Raw genomic sequence first — 25,237 nt, 5'->3', positions numbered from 1 at the left:
AACATTATGCTTCCCGTTCTATGCTTAGGAGAAATTTGTGAAACAAATGTATAGCTTCCTAACTGTAAGAATTTTATCCTTGACAGTTTTCTTCACTCCTGGATATCTGGGGAAAATATGATATGGAAATAGCCACTTCTAAGTGGGCTATCCATTGTTCTTTCATTTAATGGTACACACCACATCCAAAGATTTTCCAAATAAAAAGAGAGCAGACGTTCATATCCAACATTCTGCCTATCAGACAGAATTGGTTTGTTATAATAAATATTGATTAAATGCACATTCTCAGGAAGAAAGATACTTTTCTAGGTGAACCAAAGTAGCAAATACCAGTTCCATGTGCTGGCTATTAATGCCATCACAATAATAAGAAAGGAAGGTACTAGAAGCAAAAGAAAAAAAAATCACCTTTGTGAAACTCTATGCACCATGCAAATTCAAAAGGACAGTTTTTGACTGGACTTTAAGCAGGTGTCACATCCTGGTAATTCTGAAAAGCTGAGTGACCCTTGACAAATTATTTTACTAATTAAATTCTCTAGGCTCAATTTCCTAATACATAAATTGGGAATCAAAATAACAGCCACCTTATAGGATTGCTAGGACTATTTGAAATAGTGTAAGTCACTTAGTGGTTGATCAAGAACTTAGTATTACCAGGAGTAATAGTAGTGTCATACCACTTAGTACATTTTTATATAATGAAAGAAGATAAAAATGTATGGCTCAGGTAGAGTCTATTTCAAAAAATAGTGGCAAAATAGGTTTGGCAAAATCTCTAGCAAACACAAGAGCAAAGAATTTTATATAAACGAACTATCAGCATTTAGGGGGTAACAGTCATGATGACTGTCATAGGATTAGATGCTACTAAAATCATAAAGATAAATATTTACATTTTGGAACCTGCAGAAAACAGGCCAGTATTTTCTCAGCAGGCTGTAGCTGTTTGCTTGAAGAAACACAGTACTGTTTATACTCTGCACATGTTGGATACACGATAAAATGACAGATTGGGGACAGGTCAAAGCAAAAATGTGACAGAAGTAGAGCTAAATGGATTTCTGCAAGTCTCTCTGGGACATAACTTTCTTAAAGGAAAATACAACAACTCTAATTGTACCTAATCACTGTCCCTTCATGTTAAGTCTGGCATTCAAACAGAGATTCCTGCCAAGTGCTCTAATGAGTCCAGGCTTCAAGCTTGTGCATGAGTGAGGATCTGTAGGCTTCTCTTTGCTAAAAAATGATAGATGACCTAGGCAGGCATGTCATTTCCTATTTTGTGCTTTCATTTTTCAGACCAAATTGCACTAAACCACAAAACCATCGTGTGTCCCATGATCGATGTCATTGACCACAATCACTTTGGGTATGAGGCACAAGCTGGGGATGCCATGCGAGGAGCCTTCGACTGGGAAATGTACTACAAAAGAATCCCCATCCCTCCAGAGCTCCAGAGGGCAGATCCCAGCGACCCTTTTGAGTGAGTAGCAGCTGAGGGAGGGGCCAAAGGAGAGAGGGCAGGTAATTCATTCCAGGTGGTCAGACTTAGGACCCATAAGGACAATTATCTCTAATAAAATGGAATAAAATAGGCAGCAGTAGTATGCAAAACCTCAGGGCAAGGTCAGACTTACAAAGATGTAGAAAATTACAAGCTGCATTGGATACATGCTTCACCCTTCTCCAACTTTGCTCTAAGCTAGAGAGAAAGTAGCAGATAGAATAATCAGGAAAGCCTGCATCATTAACAAAAAATGCATGGGGAAAGAATGAATGTTCCCTTTTTAGATTTCTCTTCTTATTTGCAGTTCACCCTATTCTTTTTACTTTTCCCTGAAAGACTACTGAAATTATTTTTTTTCTATTCTTGGGGATTGATACAAAATACAAACCAATATTTAAGCCTACATCCTATACTTTGTTGAGAATTGTCTACTTATTATAGAAGTCAATGCTTCTGAGGTGCTTTCATAACTTTAACTTGGGGAACTCATTTGAAATGATATATAAAGAAGAAATAATCTTTCATAGTCCTGCCCCTAAAGTAAATACAACATAAAGAATTTACAATAGTAATCTATTGATTAATTCCTATAAAACTAATTCCTTTTCTTCAGTACAGACATAAGGATTGTATATTTTAAGAAAAATAAAAGAAATATGGCTTAGTTTAAAAATCAGAACCATTAAGGGTAAATGGCAAACTTTAACAGCCAAGGGATTGCCCAAGTCATACCCTAGTATCTATCCCCCATACTGCACCCTTTGATCTCATTAAAACTTTTATAACGTAAAATATTGAATAGGGGCCAGCGCTACGGCGTAGCAGGTAAAGCTACCACCTGCAGTGCCGGCATCCCATATGGGCACGGTTCAAGTCCCGGCCGCTCCACTTCCAATCCAGCTCTCTTCTGTGGCCTGGAAAAGCAGTGGAAGATGGCCCAAGTCCTTGGGCCCCTGAACCCACGTGGGAGACCCAGAGGAAACTCCTGGTTCCTGGCTCCTGGCTTTGGATAGGCACAGCTCCAGCTGCTGCACCATCTGGGGAATGAACCAGTGGATGGAAGACCTCTCTCCCTCCCTCTCTCTCTCTCTCTGCAGCTCTGCCTTTCAAATTAATTAATTAATTAATTAAAAGAGAGAAAAAAACTATTGTATATTTTTCTGAGTACAAGAAAAATGTAATCACGGTTTTGCATACTCTGTAAGAATCCATTTTAAATACATTAAGATCAATATTATCTTTTTTAAGATTTATTTATTTATGTATTTGAAAGGCAGCATTCCGGCCGGCACCATGGCTCAACAGGCTAATCCTCCACCTGCAGCGCCAGCACCCCAGGTTCTAGTCCCGGTCAGGGTGCTGGATTCTGTTCTGGTTGCTCCTCTTCCAGTCCAGCTCTCTGCTGTGGCCAGGGAGTGCAGTGGAGGATGGCCCAAGTGCTTGGGCCCCCCACCTGCATGGGAGACCAGGAGAAGCACCTGGCTCCTGACTTCGTGCGCACCGGCCTCAGCGGCCATTGTGGGGTGAACCAATGGAAAAGGAAGACCTTTCTCTCTGTCTCTCTCACTGTCCACTCTATCAAAAAAAAAAAAAAGTCAGCATTCCACAGAGAGATAGATCTTCTATCCACTAGTTCACTCCCTGGATGACCTCAATGGCTGGGGCTGTGCCAGGCCAGAGGCATCCAGGAGCTTCTTCTGGGTCCCCTACGTGTGTGGCAGGAGCCCAAGTACTTAGGCCATTTTCAGCTGCTTTCCCAGGACAGCAGCAGGGGTTTGGATTGGAAGTAGAGCGAGCAGCTGTGACAAGAACTAGTACCTGTATCATATGCTGGCATCACGGGCAGTGACTTTACCCTATACACCACAACACTAGCCCCCAATATTATCTCTTCATCATAATATGGGTTATGAAATTTTGCTGTAGAGAAGCCTACTGGGTACAAAAACCATTTCTGCGGCACCAACACTTTAAATTATAGTAAATATTTCATAATTACCAGGAAAATGTTTCCTCCAGTTCTAGGATTGCCTGGTGATCCACCTGATAAAATGACAGAGAAGTCACTTCTATAAAATCGGGCACCCTCAATACACATCCAGAGCTTCTGGCATCTGGGATCTCAGAAACCTCTCAAACTATTGGAGAGACATTGAAAAGAAATCAGAAGGAACTTCATTACATGCTGCAAATGCTTAAGCCAAAATTTCATGAATGTTTGAATTTGCTAGGAAAGATTTTGGTGACCTTAGTAAGTAATATGCACTTGGAACACACCAAGCTGAGCGATGCTCTTTGGATGTCCCTGATGGCAAACATAGAAGATCTTGGCAAAGGGGCATAAGGTGAGATAAAGTGTAAGTGTACAATCTAGTATCCATGTCAGTTTAATTTAGCCATCCCACAATGTATTTATCTTTCAACACTAGTATTGTGCATCACAAATATATAAAATCCGCTTTTATCCAAACAGGAGAAAATAAAAAAAAAAAACTATTTTAAGTACTAAAACAAACAAACAAAGTGGGGCAGGGGAGATCCAAAATGGCCCTGACCACAATAGAACTGTTATTTGACGGTGGCTGACAACAAAATAAGCAAGCTTCAGTTCCTACTCTGAGGTCACCACATTTGCAGGGCTGGAATTCATCAATGATACCTTTCAAAATACTCCAATAGTGACTAAAATGACCTTTTATGTTACTTCCACTGTGACAGTAGTGTGGAGCTTCTGCTTTCTGAAACAGTGAGATCAAAATGCTACCAAAGGAAACTCCAGTGGTAAAAAATACAAAAATAGTATTAATGCTTGCATTGGCAATGGAAATTTTGTTCTGCAGACCCTGACTGTGGCTAGCCTAAGGTCAAGCACCCTGCTTAACCCCAGAGCTGGCAGAATCCGTAACTTTCAGAATTAGAATACCTCTTCTTCCTTGTCAGCTACTTAGGCAATTGCTTTCCCATCAAAAATTTCATTTGTCTACTGAATATTACTGTCTTTCTGCTTTAAATCTTTTTATTCCTAGGAATGTGGACACTTCAGCCTTTTGTAATAAATGTAACTTCCAGGAGGTGTCCACTTTGATCTTAAATACTGCATTTGCCTTTCTGGTAATAAAAGAATAGTTATCCAAGCAGCTCTGAACAGTGTATGAGTACAAAGCAATTCTGTTATTGCACCAGTCACCTGAAAGTACTCATAAACAGACATGCTTTAAGCTATAACTTGCTTCTTTAGATGTAAAGCTTCAAGATACACAGAAAAAATACAGTCTGTCTATATATCTTTCTCATAGTCTTTCATGTTTTAAGACATTGCTGTCAGAGTGTGTGGTTTTCTGTGGGAAGAGGGGGAAGGAGGCCAAAAAGACTAGAAGGAAATTAGAGAGAAATATTTAAATGTATTGCAAACCCCAAAACTTTTCAATACTAAAGCCAAAAGTTTAATTTCCAGCAGGAACAATGTCCTCAAGTGGACTAGATATCTACATTTCCCAAGCATATTCTCCAAATTCCATTTAGTTACTAACTCAACAAATCCTCATTAACCATCCACTGTTCCAGGTACTTTGAGGACAGTGAACAAAACAAAGGAGTTTGCATTTTAGCCTGGTGGGATGGATACCCCACCGGGATACCCAGGGGGGTAGGGGATCCTGTAGTCCTCTTCACTTTACAAACTGTGGCTCTCGGGGGTAGGGACATGGGGGGTGGGCAGAGCAGTGACCTTGACTACCAACAGTCTGTCCTTCATGTGTTTTTCAAAGTAGAGGTAGAAGCTCATTTTCTAAGTTAATTCCAAGTGACCACTAATGCCCACTAATTATTGTGCTGTTACAGTGATGCTCTCGGGAGCTATAGTGCTTCAGGGGTTGGCTGCCCAAGCTATACCGAGTCCGGGACCATGATGCTTGTTGCCCGCTGTGATTTCCCACAAACTCCAGAGTGCTTATAATCCACTGCCTGGGTTACCCAGGGCACATTAGGCAGCCACGCTATCTGAACTGTTGAAGTTGTTTCAGATCCAGTCCTACACATAAATTCTGTCTCCTTCAAGTAGATGTGTCACCAATCTTTCCTAAAACAGGACACAGCATCAGTGTGGCAAGAGACAGTGTTTTAACTTTGTGTTTCAGCTAGTTGGCCTTGCTCTAAGACTGAAAAAATGCCTGGGCTATTTCTGCATCCTTCATAATGAAGCTCTTCTGGAATCCAATTCCTCAGAGAGCTCAAGTCAAACTTTTTAACAGAAAGACTGATAGCCTGAAGACTTTAAAGAAAAGCAGTGAGGGGCCTGTGCTGTGATGCAGCAGGTTAAAGGCCCAGCCTGCAGTGCCGTATCCCATTATGGGCACTGGCTGGAGTCCCTGCTGCTCCACTTCTGATCCAGCTCCCTGCTAATGTGCCTGGGAAAGCAGCTGAGGATGACCCATGTGCTTGGGCCTCTGCACCCACTTTGGAGACCTGGAAGAAGCTTCTGGCTCCTGGCTTCAGATCGGCTCAGCTCTGGCCCTTGTGGCCATTTGCGGAGTGAACAGGTGGATGGAAGACTTGCTTCATCCAACCGTGAAGTCTGGAGCAATGGCTGACGGGCCCAGACCGGCACTGAGCCAAGCGAGCCAGAAATTCTTCACTTCCCACCAGGCTACCAAGACCACCAAGGGAAGATGTGCTGTACAGTCGAACTGCATGCGTCCCATTCCCCAACACATTTGTGCAGTTTTAGAAAAACCTTTTTAGTAATTGTGAGAGCACACGGGGTGAGTTAGTCGCGCTGCGCAGGGTCCAGCCCAGGGACCGTCAGCGCGGTCAGCTGCCTTCCAGGTTGCGCCGCATTACCTGTGGCCAGCACTAAGACCGGGATATCGTGAAAGCGCACTGGGCCCTGGCTGCCGCCACTCTCGCACGCCACCATGCCGCACGGATAGTGGACGTTCACACAGGCCTCGCAGGTGCCGAGCGCGGGCGTCATCATCAGCCCGAAGTCCAGGGCTAAGCGTCCCAGAGCCAGCATCGCAAGGCTGCACACGGAGCTGTGGCCCTCGTCATGCAGGAACAGGACGCCCAGGTGTGTGTCTGGCACCTCCCTCAGTGTCAGGTCCACCCCATACATGTCCCGGTGGCCCCGCAGCTCACCACACGTGGTCAAGGTGCTGGCACAGGTAGCTCTTCTTGGCCTGCACCGCGGGGCCGACCACCTCCGGACACCAGGCCAGCACCAAGCGCAGGGTCTCGCTGCCTGTGTGCATGTGCACCACCGGCAGCACCAAAGTCCCCTGGTCGGTGGGGGTAAGCAAGGCACGGCCAGCGCGCTCTCCATCGTTGGCACTCGGGAACGCGACCATGGCTCAGCAGCACTAGCTGCAAGCACCCGATGGCCGCAAAAGAGCAAGACACGTGACAGCCTCAGGGGGCAGGCTGAGATCAGGAAGCGAGTGGGGCGCTGTGGCACGGTCACCTAGGTTAGGGGAGGCGGAGCCACGGAGGCTGCTGTGGCCCGGATGTCCGGGCGTCGCAACGCTGTCGGCTAACCCGGAACCTCTCCCAGGAAGCCTGAAAGCGGCCCGTAGGTAAGTGGGCACCGAGGGTCTGAAAAGTGCTTATCTTCGCGTGCTCGCCCCTTGCCGGGGTTGGCGTTGTCTCTGCTCCTGACGGGTTGGCCGCCTACGGGAGGCGGGCTGTGTGCGGGCCAGGGAGGCCGGGCCTTTTGTGGTTGTCCTGCGGGAAATGTCTCCTCAACTGCGTTGTTTCTGGCGGAGGAACCATGGTCCCGAGCACTGACTCCAAGGCGTGGGCGTTCGTGGTAGAAATTGGAAAGGCCGCAGAAGCTGATGGCTGCATAATTGACTATGGTCCGCCTCGGCCCCAGATGCTGGTTTGTGAGGTTCCTTGAAGAGTGGTAAAGCGGTTGCACGCACATAAGTGCCTTAAAATCGTAGCTGTCCTTCCCTAAGGGAGAGAAAGCGAACTCTTGGAGCCAGGGTTTTGTTCGGTAGGTGATGAGCTGTTGCTTTGTTTAGTGTACTGGTTTTCAGACCTTGGATTTTGAGAGACTTTGGATTATTTATGTTCAGATACATCAGAATGTTCTCTGAAACTGGAATTAGATAAGTTTATTTTGGTGCAAAAACATTTGAAACCTCGTTTATTTCCCCCACAGTGCACGTTTTTTGTGAACTTTTTGAAGACCCCCCTCATATTTAGTAAGCATCTTGTACGTGTGAAGTTCGTAGGAAGTCTGAAACAGTTCATTCTCATGTCTGAGCCAGGATCTCAGAAGGCAGGCCGGGGACCATGTGCAGGAGTCTGCAAGGCAGATGCGCGCGGAGGAGCCACTCAGGCAGCCGCAGCGGCAAAAAGAGGCGGCGCGGCGGCGCACCGGAGAGCAGCCCAAAACTTTTTATGCAGCATATATGCAAAGACTGTCTTTCTGTAGCAAGTTTATCGATGTTTCAGAGTGACAAGATCTGAATTCTCTCATTTATTTTGTCATTATTTAAGTTTACAGTGACTATGAACCATAGTTGTTTTTCTTTCTTTCTTTTTTTTTCATTTTTTGACAGGCAGAGTTAGTGAGAGACAGAGAGAAAGGTCTTCCTTTCCGTTGGTTCACCCCCAAAATGGCCGCTACGGCCAGTGTACTGCTCCAGTCCGAAGCCAGGAGCCAGGTGCTTCCTCCTGGTCTCCCATGCGGGTGCATGGCCCAAGCACTTGGGCCATCCTTCACTGCCCTCCTGGGCCACAGCAGCGAGCTGGACTGGAAGAGGAACAGCCAGGACAGAATCCGGCGCCCCAACCGGGACTAGAACCCCGGGTGCTGGCGCCACAAGCAGAGGATTAGCCAAGTGAGCTGTGGCACCGGCCATGGTTGTTTTTCAATTTGAAAATCCTGTTAAATCCTACGAACATATTTAATTATTATTGCACTGTAGTGAATTGAGTTGAAAATTTCAGAATATTACACGACTGCATAAGTGTTATTTGTCAAATATTGCATTTAAGTTATGCATATATGATTCTCTGGTGGTATAAATTGTATTTCTTAATATAGTTTACAAGATGAAAAGAGCTCAAAATCTACCAGCTCCTTAAACTGAGACTCAAGATACGAGTAACGACTACAAAAAGAAAACTCATAGATAACTTTGAACACTAAGAAAATTTTACTCTTAATCTTGAATCTATTTTTAGACAAAACGCTATTAGAATATGAGATGAAATGCAAAATATAGTTGGAATTGTTATATGGCAGTCATAACTGTGATTGCATTGGACTGGATACTTTTGAGAAAACTTTTTTTCTTCTGATTACAGAAAAACAAAATGTTTCCCTTTGCTGGTGGCTTTTATCATGATATAATGCTCTTAGGAAATTCTTGTTCATTTTGAGAATAGAGCACCTGGAAGCATTTGCCTTTTCTGTGCTACAAAACATAGGATGTTGTTTTAGATGTGATGACAAGGAATGGAGATGTTTTCTGATCACTGACGATCACTGACTTACTTCTTTAATCTTAGTTCAGTATCTAAAAGTTTAGGAAGAACCAGAACAAATTACCTTGCTCAACTTCCCTGTCAATCAATGCAAGTAACTGCTAGATGACGTCCCAGACCAATGATCAGCCTCTGTATAAACTCACCAGACAGTAAATTGGCCAACTGAAAAGACAACTAGTTTCTCCATTAGACTGATTGACTGCAACCTTTTTGCTTTTATTAAGAAAATTCTGCCCCCCCCCCCCGTCTCAAATTTGTCCTTGTTGAGGAACCAATAATGTCTACTTCCTCTTTAACCATAGAGCAGTTGACAAATCTTTGAAAATAGCTGCCATACTATCCCTTACTGGTAAAAAGGAAGCTGTTGTTTTTCTTTTCCAGGCTAAGTATTTTGAGTTCTATCACCATGTTTGCTAGGTCCTTCAGAATTCTGTAAAAGTTCATCCTCACTGATATAACTGTTCAATATATGTAAATTCACTCGATTACCGCAATCTCACACACATTTCTGCAACTTGTCCACAAGGATAACATGAAATATTCCATTTGATAGACAAGTCCTCAAGCCCAAATAAATGACTATCAATCAAAAACATGAGTTAATTTGTAAGGAATCTTCACTGGTTCCTGGAGTTCATGCTTCTTTTTCCTAATTATTTACAACCATTCAATCCATTCAGTTTGACAAGTTTGCTGTATTTTTCAGAATCCACTTCTATCATGGAGAAATTATTTTTGCACTGCCAGTCTTCCTCAGATTTCCAAAAGTCCTCAAAGTCTTCTAAAACTTTGATTTCAATCATTGTAGATAGAATTCTTGTACATACCCATTAGTGAAGATTGATATTCTCTGTTTTCCACCTATATACAATACCAATTTCCAAATTTTAAAATGATGTGGATATCTGCACTGGGAATAAAAGTCCACACAAGCTATAAACATCTGTTTATTATCTCAGAAACCCCTGTGACCATTGACAAATTCCTTTGAATTCAGTAACTGAATATGGAATCCTTATGAGCTGGTTCTGTAATCCAGAAATGTGAAGTACAGCTTATGTTAAATTGGATAAAATTCTACCTTTCTGTTGTAAAGGTTATACCACTGTTGCAAGAAAGAGGTTAAGCAGCTTTCCAGTGTTTACCCAGTATTTTTTTTTTCCTTTCCATTAAATAAAATGATTTCTAAAGTCATTTTGGGACAGCCTCATGCTAACAGGTTGTGCCTACACAGGGGTGCCCAATGGAGATTTTGAGGGGGCCTTAGCCATAGCCAACCCTCTGTTCACAGAGCCATGGATTCAGGCTTGGCTAACTAGCTAGAGGAAGAGAGATTAGTCTACTTGAGGGGCATGGAGGGTTCACTATACTAATGCAAAGATATGAAAACAGATTGAGAATCAATGTACTTAGAATCATTGTCTTTCTCAGCTCCTTGTTCATTATATTAATTCACTTTCAAAATTTTAACACCATATTTGAGCAGTTTTCAATGAAATGTAAGAGTACTTCAGTTTATTCAGCTTGAAAGTCATCTCTTACTCAAAAATCTTTATATGTGTGTTTTGACCCCATATTAGTAATCCTGAATTTAATCAAATATTAAAAAGCATAATAGTGACTCCACATTGAAAAGGGGACTGGTCAAACTAGGAATTTAATGAAGAACAAAAAGTAAAGAGGATAACCTTGGGGTTCTTCTTCACTTTCACCTCATAGTTGAATGAAATTCTGCTCATCTTCCCATTTGAGTTTAGCAGAATGAGAGAATTTTTGTCTTTTCCTGTTTCCCAACCCAAGTTAAAATTCTGATGAATTTTGCATCATCTTAAAAGCAATTGCTTCCATCTCTTGTCCCTTTTTTCCTCGAAATATCAAATTGATGAATACAAACGTCCAAAGTATTTGCTTCCTTGGTCTTAGCCTCATAATTTTCTATGATGGAAGTTTTGAAAACATAGTCCCAAAGTTTTAAAGTTTTTGGTTAGAATATGCATTCAACAAACTAGTCTAGAGATGAGTTTCCAGAAAGGAAATGGTACTTCATCTCTACAAACTAACACAGGCCTTACCTAAACTTCATGTTATTCCTGAAACCCCTCAATTTATCTGACCAAACAATCCATTTCATTAAGCCTACGTAGCAAGTAACTTAAAAATTAATGTTTATCTAATACTTCACATTATATACAATACTCCACTACATTATCTGATTGACCCTTGTAATAATCCTTTAGGGCATGTAAAATACCTCTTCTTATTTTTCCAGTTGTACTAATAAAAATAATGAAAATCAAATAAATTACCATTGCTAATAAGGATTGAAATCAGTGTCTTCCTTTATTCAGATTTCAAATCTTAAATTTAATTATTAATCTCATTGGACTCAAATCAATGCATTCTTTCATTCATTCAGCCTTTAAATCCAAAGGTTAGTCTGTAATTTTCTTTTCCTCTCCTTTGAAGAGAATCACAGGCACACATTAAGTGAAACAGTTTTGTCAATTACTGCTTCATGGTGAGTCCATAATAGGAGCAGGGAAGGAAATAGATCACCTCATTCCTCATACTATGTTCTTATCATTAGCCCAAACTAGAGCTGATAGGTTGAAAATGTCAGCTTTCAGTTACTTACTAATGAAGGCAAATGTCAACAATGCCAACTTGTAGTCCGTTTATAACAAGATCTAATTCAATATTTGACAACTGAAAAAGGACAAAATGTTTAGGGAGAAATACTGTCAAATTTCTAAATGGTATCCTAATCTACAGAAGGTGAGAATAAAGGAGCAAAAATGGCTCAAGTGTCTAAAACCTAGTCAAAATATTGGATAGAAACAATCTCTTTTGAAAGCCCAAAATGAAACCCCATTTTATTAATGTAAAGTAAAATGCTGTAACATAGGCAGAAATAATCCAAAGAAAAATTGTTAATTACTCATCTCTCTCTCTAAAGACCCTTCCCAATTTCTTGACTCAAGAGGCCCCTTGGCCACCCTGGGCCTCCTGTCTGCTTGGGAATCAAATCTGATAAGCTGGTTCTCAGTAAGGGATTGAAACAATCTCTTTTCTAGTGCCAGGATCTGTTCATCAGAAATGACTCTTTCTTTCCTCTAGCTCCCAGTGGATATAATCTTTACCTCAACAGAATAATCCCTATTACTTCTTCCTTCATTTAGCACCAAGAATAATTTTAACAAAATTAATTCCTAAATTAGTAATCATCACAATTATTTCACTCATGCCTCCTTGCTCTTCCTTAAATTGTTCTGGTTTCTTGAGTTCTCTGGGTTCGTTGGCTAGTTTTTTTGTTTGTTTGTTTGTTTGTTTTGACAGGCAGAATTAGACAGTGAGAGAGAGACAGACAGGTCTTCCTAACGTTGGCTCACCCCCCAAAATGTCCACCACAGGCGGCATGCTGCGCCGATCCAAAGCTAGGAGCCAGGTGCTTCCTCCTGGTCTCCCATGCGGGTGCAGGTCCCAAGCACTTGGGCCATCCTCCACTGCCTTCCCGGGCCACAGCAGAGAGCTGGACTGGAAGAGGAGCAACCAGGACAGAATCTGGCGCCCCAACCGGGACTAGAACCCGGGGTGCCAGTGCCGGCCCCTGGGCTAGTTTTAATTTGAGATCTCCTCTTTCTCATTTCTGATAATGTGTTTGGAATTTTTAACTCTTTTTTTTTTTTTCAGCTACTGTCCTAGGGTCATTGCATTATAGGACACCTGGTATGTGTTAGACTATCTTGAAAGAAGGTAAGATCTATTTGTCCAAGCTCAGAGAGATTTCTAGGGCTGTATACCAATTACTCAGAACCATGCTCTTAGTGGAACTCTAGAACACTAGGCTTGTCCCTGCACAAACCTTGCCATGATTTCTTTTATAATTATCCCTCATTTTAATCTTTGTGATCATTTCCTCTTAAACCTTGTATTCTGATTTTCATTGTTAGCTTTACTTCACTGCTGTCAGATTAATTAATTTCTCCACAGACAGGCTACAGCCTGAATTCTTCACCCCAAGCATGCTTAGGCAAGGTCAACTAGATCTCTACCCAATAGTTATCAATAAAACTGTACCATATAGGATTTAGTAATGGCCCCCATTTAGTAAGACTACTTGAATTCACAGCTTGGATTGATGGCTGTTTTTGTTTTCTATATAACCATTATTTCAACCATTTCCCAAACTGGTGTATTGAATCTTTCTATCTAATGTGTGAGCACTGTTTGCTCTGCCCCTTTACCTCTTTAGAAATGTAACTTGGCTCTATTAACATCTTATATGGACTGTTTTATGGGTTATATGCTCTATGATACAACCCTACTGTATCCATATCTCCTCTGTCTTGTTCCCAGCCTTCTTTAATGAAAATGCTTGTAGCATTAAGCTAAACAGAAACCCTCCAAGAACCCAAGAAAATATTTTCACAACCTTCTTCAGGGCTGTTCAGCAACATTTCCTGTGGCATAGGTTTCTTGTATTAGAGCATGGAAGAATTGAAGAGAATCCTCATCCAGTCACCCAAATTTCACCTTCCCTCCCAGTAGATAGAACTATAGACCTATGGTGTAGATATATTTACCTTTATTTTCTTACTTGATGCTTTCATGCTAAAATATCTGTTCCGGCTGGCGCCGTGGCTCACTAGGCTAATCCTCCGCCTGTGGCGCCAGCACCCCGGGTTCTAGTCCTGGTCGGGGTGCCAGATTCTGTCCCAGTTGCTTCTCTTCCAGTCCAGCTCTCTGCTGTGGCCCTGGAAGGCAGTGGAGGATGGCCCAGTGCACCCGCATGGGAGACCAGGAGGAAGCACCTGGCTCCTGGCTTCAGATCAGCACAATTTGGGGGGTGAACCAACAGAAAAAGGAAGACCTTTCTCTCTGTCTCTCACACTATCTAACTCTGCCTGTCAAAAGAAAAAAAAAATCTGTTCCAGTTCTGTTATCCTGTTACTTCCCTTCTCAATTCAACAATCTTATTTTTCTTTTTAATCTTTGCTAACACTGATATTGGAAGATAAACTCCATGAGGGCATATATATTTTTATTCAGTTTATTCAGTGCTGCATTATTAGTGTTTAATGTCTGCACATAACAGTCATTCAACAAGTACTAATTGAATAGATGAGAAGGGGATCAATGTGGCAGATTAGGGAATGACATACTGTGCTAGACTAGGGATAAACAGTAACCAAAAGCAAACAAACAAAAAAATAGTGTAGGAAGCACATTCTCATGGGAGAACTGGAGAGCAAACCTCACTGGAAATCCTACAGAGGAAAAGGAATGCCATACTGCAGCAATCCGTGGTGATATAGCTGGAGGGGAAGCATGGTGTGAGTCTAGACCAGAGCCTTGTAGGCTAGCGGTTGTTATTGGTTGCTTGTGGACCCAATGGAAGTAGAGGGGGCACATTTATCTCACCCAACCTTCCCCACAACAGGAACTTCTGCCTGGCTGAGAAAGTACAGGCACCATTTTGGGTTTGGGCAGGAGCTGTGGAAGCCTTTGTGTGCATGCATAGCAACTGGCTGAGACAGGACACCATCTTCTCAGTAGTACTGGTGGCAGTGGTGGGGCAAGAGCAACATTTGGCCAGTGGTGTACACCTGTGATCCATAGATTCTAGGGGAGGGAAAAATCCACAGTCCCACTGAATTTGAGCCTGGCTGGGAGGTGGCTGTGCAGCCACATAGGAAGGTGAAGTATCTGCAACCTCCCTGGATCAAGACCCCGAAGTAGACCTGGTCCAGGGAACATCTGTTGACTAGACAGACTGGCAGGGCAGAACAAAATCTCTGCAGCCAGCGACTCTGGAAACTTTGTATGCTGAGACTATAGGGATTCAGTAGTTACATGAAAGACTGCAGGGTGTAGCTGGGGGGCCTGGGCAATCACTGGGTACAGCTCCACACACCTGAAGCTTTTTGTTTGCCATAACAGGTAATAGCAGTTGGAACTGTGCTCACAGTGAGGATTGTACAGATCATTTGTGTGGTTCATACAGTCACATGGATGAGTGTTGAACACAGTGGGTGCTAACACACAGGCATTGAGATCTATCATGCCCAACTTGGGTGTTACCATGGATACTCGCCCTACCTTGAAGCACTGACCAGAGTTCCCTGGCCACACCCAACACACACCTCTTGGTATTCACAGAGTCCACTAAGCCACAGAGGCATAGCTCAAAGATAAAATCAGAGAATTAAAAATAAAAATCAACCCACATATGCCTATAAACAAATGCAGAAACTCAAGAAACAAGAATGAGAAAGAAAGCATGACCAAACCCTGCCAAAGGAACACAACAACATTTCAATATTAGAATGTAAAGATGTAGAGATTGGGAAATGCCAGAAACAGAATTCAAAAAATTAGTCATAGGTTTATTCAAAAGTGATCAGAAGCAAATCCATGAACTAAAGAAAACCATCAATGATATGTGAAAAATTTTCCCATGAAATTGATATTTTTAAAGAGAAATCAAAATGAAATATTAGAAATGAAGAATTCAATAGATTGGGGTTGGTGCTGTGGCGCAGTAGGTTAATCCTCCACCTGTGGCACCAGCATCTCATATGGGCACCATAGTCCCGGCTGCCCCTCTTCCTATCTGGCTCTCTGCTATGGCCTGAGAAAGCAGTGGAAGAATGCTCAAGTCCTTGGGCCCCTGCACCTGCATGGGAGACTGGGAAGAAGCACTGGCTCCTGGCTTCAGATTGGCACAGCTCTGACCATTGTAGCCATCTGGGGAGTGAACCAATGGAAGGCAGACCTCTCTCTTTGTCTCTCCCTCTCACTGTCTGTAACTCTACTTCTAAAATAAATAAATAAAAATCTTTTAAAAAAAAGAATTCAATAGATCAAATAAAAAATGTGGTAGAACGCCATCACAGCAGACTTGGTGAGGCAGAAGAAAGAATATCCGAACTAGAAGACAAATCTTTGGAAATCTTACGGTGAGACCAAAAAGAATAAAATAGAAAACTTAAAAACATTGTTGGAGATTTATGGGAAACTATCAAATGACCCAACATACGGACCTTAGGAGTTCTTGAAGATGTGGAAAGAGAGAATGGGCTAGAAGGCATATTTAGTGAAGTAATCACAGAAAAGTTCCCCAATTTGGAGGAAAAAAAAGGGACCTCTAGGTATAGGAAGCACAGGGAACTCCTAACAGACATGACCAGAAAAGACCTTCACACTTTGTAGTCAAACTTTCCACAGTAAAACTTAAGAAAAGATTCTAAGTACACAAGAGAAATGCCAGAGGATACCCAATTAGACTCACACCTGACTTCTCATCAGAAACCCTACAGCCTAGAAGGGAGTGGTGAAATATAGTCCAAATCTTAAAAGAAAAAACTGTAAACCTAGAATACTATACTCTGCAAAGCTCTCATTTATGAAAGAAGGCAAAATAAAGACCTTTCATAACAAACAGAAATTGGAAGAATTTGTCACCATACATTCAGCCTTACAAAAAATGTTTAAGGATATGCCACACACAGAAAGATAGCCATCATTATGAAAGAAGGTGAAGATAGAAAATCCCCCAGTAAAAGTACAACAGAAATCCAAAGTAAACAACGGTGATATTTATGGGAAAATGGCAGAGCCAAGTCATTACTTATTGAACGACCCCAATTTCGTGGTCGTCAGGATGGCGACCCCAGAGACACAGACCTCAGGCCAGACGATGCAAAGAACATGAGGGGGTTTATTGAACGTTTGCACAAGCGGGCTCCCCAGCACCACAGGCAGTGGAGAGAGCCCCGAGCAGGGGTTACAGGTAGTTTTTAAAGACAATAGCCACCTGATCAACATGTATACGGAGCGTTTGGTGATTAGCTATTTTGAAGGGCGAGGGAAGGGGTGATGGTCTTTACTGGAAAAGCCCCAAAACGTTCTGCTCACTAATCTAGGGTACATTTGGCGCCCGTGTTGGGAGGGGGTAAGTTTATACAATGGTCACTAAGTTACAGAAACTTATCACAGCTCTTTTCGGACATCTGCAAGCGTTATCGTGTAAGACAGTTACACAGAGCAGTTTCCCAAGGTTATTCTGCAGGTGGGTGGAGACACAGTTATCTTAAGGGATGTCTACTGCCAGCAGCTAAACTTTTTAACCCTTTACTATAATATTATTTGAATATTTACTTTTAGCAGGAGTCTTACACTTATCAATAGTCACCTTGAATGTCAGTGGCCTCAACTCTCCAGTTAAAAAATACAGACTGAATGGATTGAAAAACTAGACCAATCTATTTGCTGCCTACAAGAAATACATCTCACCAACAAAGATACATGCAGAGTGAAAGTGAAAGGATAGAAAAAGATATTCCATCCTAACGGAAAGCAGAGGGCAGGTGTTGCCATCCTAATATCAGACAAAATAGACTTTTTTTAAAAAAAAAGAGATTTATTTATTTATTAATTTGAAAGACAGAGTTACAGAGAGAGGCAGAGACATAGAGAGGTCCTCTATCTGATGGCTCACTCCCAAGATGGCCACAACAGCCGGAGCTGCACTGGTCCGAAGCCAGGAGCCAGGAGCCTCCTCTGGGTCTCCTATATGGATTCAGAGGCCCAAGGAGTTGGGCCATCCTCCACTGCCATCCCAGGCCACAGCTGAGAGCCAGATAGAAAGAGGAACCTGGGACTAGAACCGGCACCCATATGGGATGCTGGCGCTTCAGGCCAGGGCTCTAAGCTGCTGCACCACAGCGCCGGCCCCAGACAAAATAGACTTTAACGTAAATTCTGTTAAAAGAGATGAAGTAGGACACTATGTAATTAATAGATTATTCAACAGGAAGATTTGACGTTAATGACTGTATACATACACAAGTACACAGTGTCTGACTATTTAAATAAATGTTAATGGATCTAAAGAGAGACATAGATTCCAATGCAATAGTAATGTGGGACTTCAACACCCATTTTCAACTAGACAGAAAATCAACAAAGAAACAACAGAGCTAATCAACACTGTGGACCAAATGAACCTAACTGATAGCTACAGGAACTTTGCATCACACAGTTGCAGAATGTATATTCTTCTCATCAGTGCATGGAACTTTATCTAGGATAGACCATATGCTAGGCTGTAAAGCAAGTACCAGCAAATTAAAAAAAAAAAATTCAAAATCATACCATGCATCTTCCCTTACCACAATGAAATGAAGCCGGAAATCAGCAATTCAAGAATCTGTAGATCATATGCAAACACATGGAGACTAAACAACATGATCCTGAATGAGCAGCGGGTCATAGAAGAAATCAAAAGAAAATCAAAAAATTTCTTGAAACAAGTGAAGATGATAATATATCGTATCAAAACTTATGGGAGGCCGGCGCTGCAGCTCACTAGGCTAATCCTCCGCCTAGCGGCGCTGGCACACCAGGTTCTAGTCCCAGTCGGGGCACCGGATTCTGTCCCGGTTGCCCCTCTTCCAGGCCAGCTCTCTGCTATGGCAACTGGGATAGAATCTGGCGCCCCAACTGGGACTAGAACCTGGTGTGCCAGCACCACAAGGCGGAGGATTAGCCTGTTAAGCCACTGCGCCAGCCAAAACAGGCATTTTTCTAGAGAGGAAATTCAAATAGCCAACCAACACTTCAGATAATGCTCAGGATAACTAGCCATCAGGGAATTGCAAATCGAAGCCACAGTGAAGTTTTATCTCACTTTTATTAAGATGGCTTGCATACGGAAATCAACAAATGACAAATGCTGGTGAATATGTGGGGGAAAATGGTACCTGGTCCACTGTTGGTGGGAATGTAAACTGGTGCAGCCACTGTAGAAGATAGTATGGAGAGACATCAGAAATCTAAATATAGACCTACTGTATGATCCAGCCATCCCACTCCTGGGAATTTACCAAAACCAAAAGAAATCAGCATTTGGAAGAGTGATCTGTACCCTTATGTTCATTGCAGCACCGTCCACAATAACTAAGGTATGGAATCAACCCAGATGTCCATCAACTGTTGACTGGATAAAGAAATTATGGTATATATACACCATGGAGTACTACTCAGCTGTAAAAAAAAAAAAGAAAGAAAAAGAAATCCTGTCTTTTGCAACAAGATGGACACAATTGGAAACTTTTATAAGCCATTTCCCAAAATACAAATATCATGTTTTCCCTGATCTGAGGTAATAGAGTGCCTGAAATGTAATGTATTGGAGTGAAAAAATAGACATTTTGAGATTCAATAATTGTTCACAACCCTTGTCTCTTCCATAGAGGAACAATGGTGTTTTGTTTTTCTCTTCATACTATTTGTTGAACTCTATTTAGTATAGGGTTAACTATATGATCATTAAGTAAACTGAAAATACATCTTTGTAAAAATTAAGTTGAGAATATGAGAGGGAGGAGGAGAAATGGTTGGAGCATGAGAAGAAGGTAGGGTGGGCAGGGGGAGTGTCACTATGTTCCAAAATATGTATATATGAAATACATGAAACTTGTATAACTTAAATTAAATTTTTTTTTAAAAAATGAAAGTAGAAGGAAAATTTCAATAAAAAAAATGGATGAGATAAATATTAAAGAGGGGAAGATGAAAATTTTTCAGAAAAGAATACAAGGCAAATGTTGTGGCAGTACTGAGTACAATATTTGTAGGGTGTTGTCTATAAACCAAGGGTCTAGGGGAAGATATAAGATAAAGAAGACAATAGAAGGCCTTTATCTGTATGTACAAGGAATAAAATGACAGAAGAAAAACAGAACAGCCTTCCTGGAGGCATTTACATTATGAATGACAATTAAAGTCATTTTTAAAACTACAATCTGGGAGAAAACAACTTTAACAAGGGGGTTTGCTGTTATTAAGTACTATAGTGTAGATATGGTTTGACAATATCCCCCAAATGTTCATGTGCTGGAAGCTTGGTTCACAATGTAACAGTATTAAGAGATGATAAAGTTTTAACAACTAGGGGCTTTATAGAAGGTGATTAGGTCATTAGGACATCACCCACTGAATGGAGTATTGTAGTTATCCTAATACCAGGTTAGTTCTCATAAAATCTGTTTACTGTAAAGCAAGGCCAGCTGCCTACCTGGCTCTTCTACATGCTATGTTTTTCTGTCATTTTGTAATGCAGCTAAAGGGACCTCTCCCAGATACACACACCATGCTGTTAGGACTTTACAGCCACCAAAATTATAAGTCAAATAAATTTCTTTCCTTTGTATTATACAGAGTCAGATATTCTGATACAGCATTATAAACCTAATACAGTGAGGTGATAGTGTTGATCTTTTCAGTCCTGTCCATTTCTAACACCAGGATGCCATGACTCTAGGGCTTCCTAGATTATAGACAGCAACTACAACCTAAGCAGGTGGGAGCAAGGGACTCTGAGGGAATTGTCCAAAAATCAGTCCATGCTCAAGGGCAAGGGCCAGTGGGCTTGGTAAAGACTGTGTAACTGGAAAGTATATAAGAATAGCAAGCCTAGAGACTAACACACAGATCTTAAAGTCTAGAATGTGGCCTTGAAGCACAGCAGGTTGTGGCACAACAGATTAAGCTGTCACCTGAGAGGCTGGCATCTCCTATGAGCTCTAGTTCAAGTTCCAGCTACTTCACTTCTGATCCAGCTTCCTGCTAATGCACCAAAGAAAGCATCTGAAAATGAGCCAAGCATGTAGGCCACACACAATGGATACCAGGATGGAATTCCTGGCTCCTGGCTTCCACCTGGCCATTGTGGCCATTTGGGGAATGAAGCAGCAGAGTGAATAATTCTCTCTTTCTCTGTCTTTCTCTCTTTTTCTCTCGCTCTCTTTCTGTCACTGCCCTTCAAATAATTAAATATTTATTTAAAAAAAAAAAAGAAAACGTGGCCTTATATTTGGGATTCCAGTAAAGCCTGAAGTGTTTATACTGGAAAAAAAAATGATGAAAACTAGGATATGCATGGGGATCAACCAGCAGTGGTCTGATGGTGTAGAACTGATGCTGAATCTGAGCAAAGAATCAGAGAGCAGAAAAGTTTGTAACTTGACCTTAAGGCAGAACAGTAGGCAATCTTGAGCTTCTAGTCCTGAATTATTCTAATAGCATCACTGTATTGTTCTGCCGCAGAAATAGAATACGCTTGCCTGTCAAAACAACCTGGCAGTTGGGTTCTGTATGTCAAAACACATACACATATTCACACCCTCACACACTCAGGAGAGGATTTCAGAGTTTGTGGAAAATGGAGTTTTTTGTTTTGGGGAAAGTGTTTGGTATAGTGGTTAAGACTGGATTTACAATATCATATCCCATATAGGAGTGCCTATTTTTAAGTCAGCTTTGCTCTCAGTTCCAGCTTCCTACCAATATGCAGCACCATGGGAGGCAGTGGTGATTGCTCAAGTATGTGGGTCAGTGTTAACCATGTGGGAAACCTGGATTGAGTTCCTAGTTCCTGGTTCATCCTGGCCCAGCCTCAGCTATTGCAGGCATTTGGAGAATGAAAGAGTGGTGGGAGATTGTGTGCATATGTGTGTGTGTGTATCCTTGTATCTTTTAAATAAAATATTTTTTTAAAAAGTAACTTTATTTTGTTACAAAAATTTTGAAAGTCATGCCTACAGGAGTCTTCAAAAAGTTCATGGAAAATGCATATTTATAAAAATTATGCTTGGATGTCAAAATTTTTTGCACCAAAGAGAACTTATCTCTTAATTTCATTTTCCGTAAACATTTTGATGTGCTCATGAGTATGTGTGTATATAATCTGACACCAGATTTATTCATATATATTTGTATATTTGGGTATATTTGCAAGTAAATCACTTCAAATTATAGAATCTCTTCTTGTAGTGATGTTACACCCTGATAAACCCTTAGCACATTGAAGATATCCTTAAATCAAAAGTGTTATTAATGTATTTAACCTATCACACGTTCTAGCTTAGCAGCACAGTGACTATATTGCATCAGTTGCTTACTGTCATCGTTACAGAGCTATATGGGAGCAGTGACTATAGCCACTGTCTAGTATACCAGGAGTGTCTTACCACATATTGGTTGTCCAGGATAGATCAAAACTCAAAGTATGATTTCTACTAAATGCATACCACTTTTGCATCATCATAAGTTGAAAAAATCATCAAATGGAGCCATGATAAATTTGGGACCATCTGTATTTTCTAAAGTGGACATGTGTGAATAATAGAAGCAAGAAAGCAACAAAACCAGGTTTTGATTCTACCTGATGTGTTTGCTTGGGATTGTGTGTGGAGGTAGACGAGGTTGTTCTTAGAGACAGTGATGTATGGAACCAGAAAAATACTTCAGAAATGAGGCAATACCCTGTCTTGAACTTCTGACAAAGTTAGAACAAAAATTAAATAGTCATACAACACTCCCTTTGACATAAATGAGTGGTGTTAGGAAAGTAATATATTTTTATTAGCTTATCTCTGACTAAAATCATCAGTCTTTATTGTTTGCTGTTCAGATTCATTCTCTGGGTGCAGGAGTGGTCTCACAGGCTACATCCAAAGAGGCACTGGTTTGGCCAAGACCATCATTCCTTCCTACAAGAGAATAATCAAGCAATGGCTGCAGTGCCAAATGGCAAGGACTAAGAATCTTTCTCTCCCCCTCTTCCTTTCTTCCTTCCTTCCTTCCTTCCTTCCTTCCTTCCTTCCTTCCTTCCATCTGTCTGTCCATCCGTCCGTCCGTCTAATACTTCTTGGGTTATATCTATCTGAAAATATGTTTAGGAGAAACAAATACCTGTTTCTGTTTTTTGGAGTTTAATACAAATTGGGCAGAGTCAGCCCTTGAAGTGGGGAGATTATGCAGCTTAATTTTAGTGGAAAGGCAAAAGCTCAGGCCACCTGTCAGGAGGGCAGGTCTCATGCTGGCTGCAAGATGGAAAGCAGGGTTCTCCAAGGGATCGTTTCTGATCCAAAGGTACTGTGTGACGACACCAAGATATTTGCTGCTTGAATGGCTTCCTCCTCTATGTAGGCTTGTTCCTCCATCACTGGGAACTGGAATGGAAGCAAGCTCAGCCCAGATCCTGCTTGTGGGATTCAGATGAGCCATAGCTGGGGAACAGAGGATTCATGAGGCCACAGCTCTCCCAGCCACACTGGATTGATTGGAAAAGTTATCCATGGCCTTCCAGAGGTGGTACACAAAGGGAGAAAATCAGCCAGTTGGAGGCTATGACAAAATATAAGTGAGGGAAAGGATAATTATATCATGAGCCAGAAAAATAAAGCAGGTCTGAATGCAGGGTAGAGAGGAGGAAACTGGAAAACTATGAATAGCAAGTTGGAATTGGGGTCTGCACCTACCTAATGACAACAGGGGACCCAGCATCTTTTCTGATCCTTAACCAGTTCCACCAATTTGCAAGTCAGAGGAAAGCTCAGGCTTCCAAGTATTTTTTTGTTGCTTAACACTGCTCTGAGGAGTGAATTTTAGCTTCTGAAAATAATAGAAATCATCTAAGAGGCAATAATTCTAGAGTAAATAATGGAATTCAAACATACTGCACAACTTAAGTGGAGATGAATGTAACTTTCCTTATCTTGTAGCTATACCCCACAGAGGCCAAAGTACTATTTCTAGCGTGAACTACAGGCTTGCTCCCAACATGTTCAGGGCCCAGGGCATGAGTGCAAATGAAGGTGCAGGTGACATATGCCTAAGTACTTAGAAGTTATTAATCAAGCTCGCAAGCTGTTCAATTGTGTTATGTCCTCCTACCTTGATAAATTCATCTTAATAACAACCTCAAGGGCAAGATTTGCATGTTGACTTCCTCATGAGAGTCCTACAGCTGCTTGCAGCAGTGTGGGGCAGTACAGCAGCCTAAAGCCCACCACTTTTCTCTTGCCATTTGCCCTGCCTGCACCTAGACAGCCCATGTACACACAGATGAACATCAAAGCTCACGTGTACAACTTTTCACAAAAATAGCCATCCTTCAGCCAACCTTCAGTTTTTTTGTTTGTTTGTTTGACAGGCAGAGTGGACAGTGAGAGAGAGAGACAGAGAGAAAGGTCTTCCTTTTCCTTTGGTTCACCCCCCCAATGGCCACTGCAGCTGGCGCACCGTGCTGATCCAAAGCCAGGAGCCAGGTGCTTCTCCTGGTCTCCCATGCGGGTGCAGGGCCCAAGGACCTGGGCCATCCTCCACTGCACTCTCGGGCCATAGCAGAGAGCTGGACTGGAAGAGGAGCAACCGGGATAGAATCCGGTGCCCCAACCAGGACTAGAACCTGGTGTGCCAGCGCCGCAGGCAGAGGATTAGCCTAGTGAGCCACAGCGCCGGCCAACCTTCAGTTCTAAAAGTTTAAATTCCAGGTTTCAGAAAGACAGCCTCAGAAAAAAGAAGCCAAGAAGGGAATGCTTGCAGGCCCTAGAAGCAACCTTGGAACCATTTAAGCACAGAATAATGCAGTCTTGGAACCCAGTTTACAAGAGGTTTGCAGCCACAAGAAAGCATACCTCTTTAGCCCTCATAACTACCTCTCCTGTAAGAAGGGGAATTTCAAAAGGAGATCAGAGGTTAACATTCTTTCCTGAATCTGTGGTCACTAAGGAGCAGTGAGGCTTTGATCTTGCCAGTTAAAAAGTATAGACACCCCTCTGGACTCCTGGGAGGATTTCCCAGACCCCATTGATACCAAGGTACTCAAGGTGTTCAAGTCTTTTATAAAAACAGTATAGTATTGGCACAGAACTTAGGTTCATTCTCCCATGTGCATCAAATGATCTCTCAATTACCGACAGTACCTAATTCCATGTAAATACTTTGTAAATGGTTTGTTAGATGGCATTGTTTAGGGAATAATGACAAGAAAAAATAGTCTGTACAGGTTCACTAGCAACATATTTTTTTCCAATTATTTGATCTGCACTTTCTTGAATCCAGGATACAGAATCCATGGATTATAGTGTTTGGATCTTAAACTTGGTCTCATATAAACAGATTTTCAATAAATCCCCAATTCAAACTCAGTCAAGTCAAGAATCAAATTCCATGTTGGAATTGTTTTCTTTTACAAATTCTTTTGCTAAAGTTTCTTTCATCCTCCTCATCTCCCAAGATGGCATCTTCATGCCGGACAAAGTCATGATCATGGAGAGGGGTCATCTAAACCTTTACCCTTCTCAGTTAGCTTCATCTGGATTCAGCTTGAATGTGGAAGATCTTCCTTTTAAGATTTATTTATTTGAAAGGCAGAGT

The 25,237-nt window shown here is 41.8% G+C and overlaps 1 protein-coding gene across 1 annotated transcript in view; it reads left to right on the top strand.

The window, feature by feature from the left end:
• The window catches only part of GALNTL6 (polypeptide N-acetylgalactosaminyltransferase like 6), a 1,248,724-nt gene that overhangs the window by 1,013,422 nt on the left and 210,065 nt on the right, over positions 1 to 25,237 (top strand). Inside the window, exon 7 of the mRNA XM_062212832.1 lies at positions 1,306 to 1,489. Within this exon, the coding sequence (XP_062068816.1) occupies positions 1,306 to 1,489 (184 nt within the window). The remainder of the gene's footprint in view (positions 1 to 1,305; positions 1,490 to 25,237) is intronic.

The sequence above is a fragment of the Lepus europaeus genome, chromosome 16 (genome assembly GCF_033115175.1).
Source record: "Lepus europaeus isolate LE1 chromosome 16, mLepTim1.pri, whole genome shotgun sequence".
Lineage (NCBI taxonomy): Eukaryota > Metazoa > Chordata > Mammalia > Lagomorpha > Leporidae > Lepus > Lepus europaeus.
This window is presented reverse-complemented; position numbering and strand designations above follow the sequence as displayed.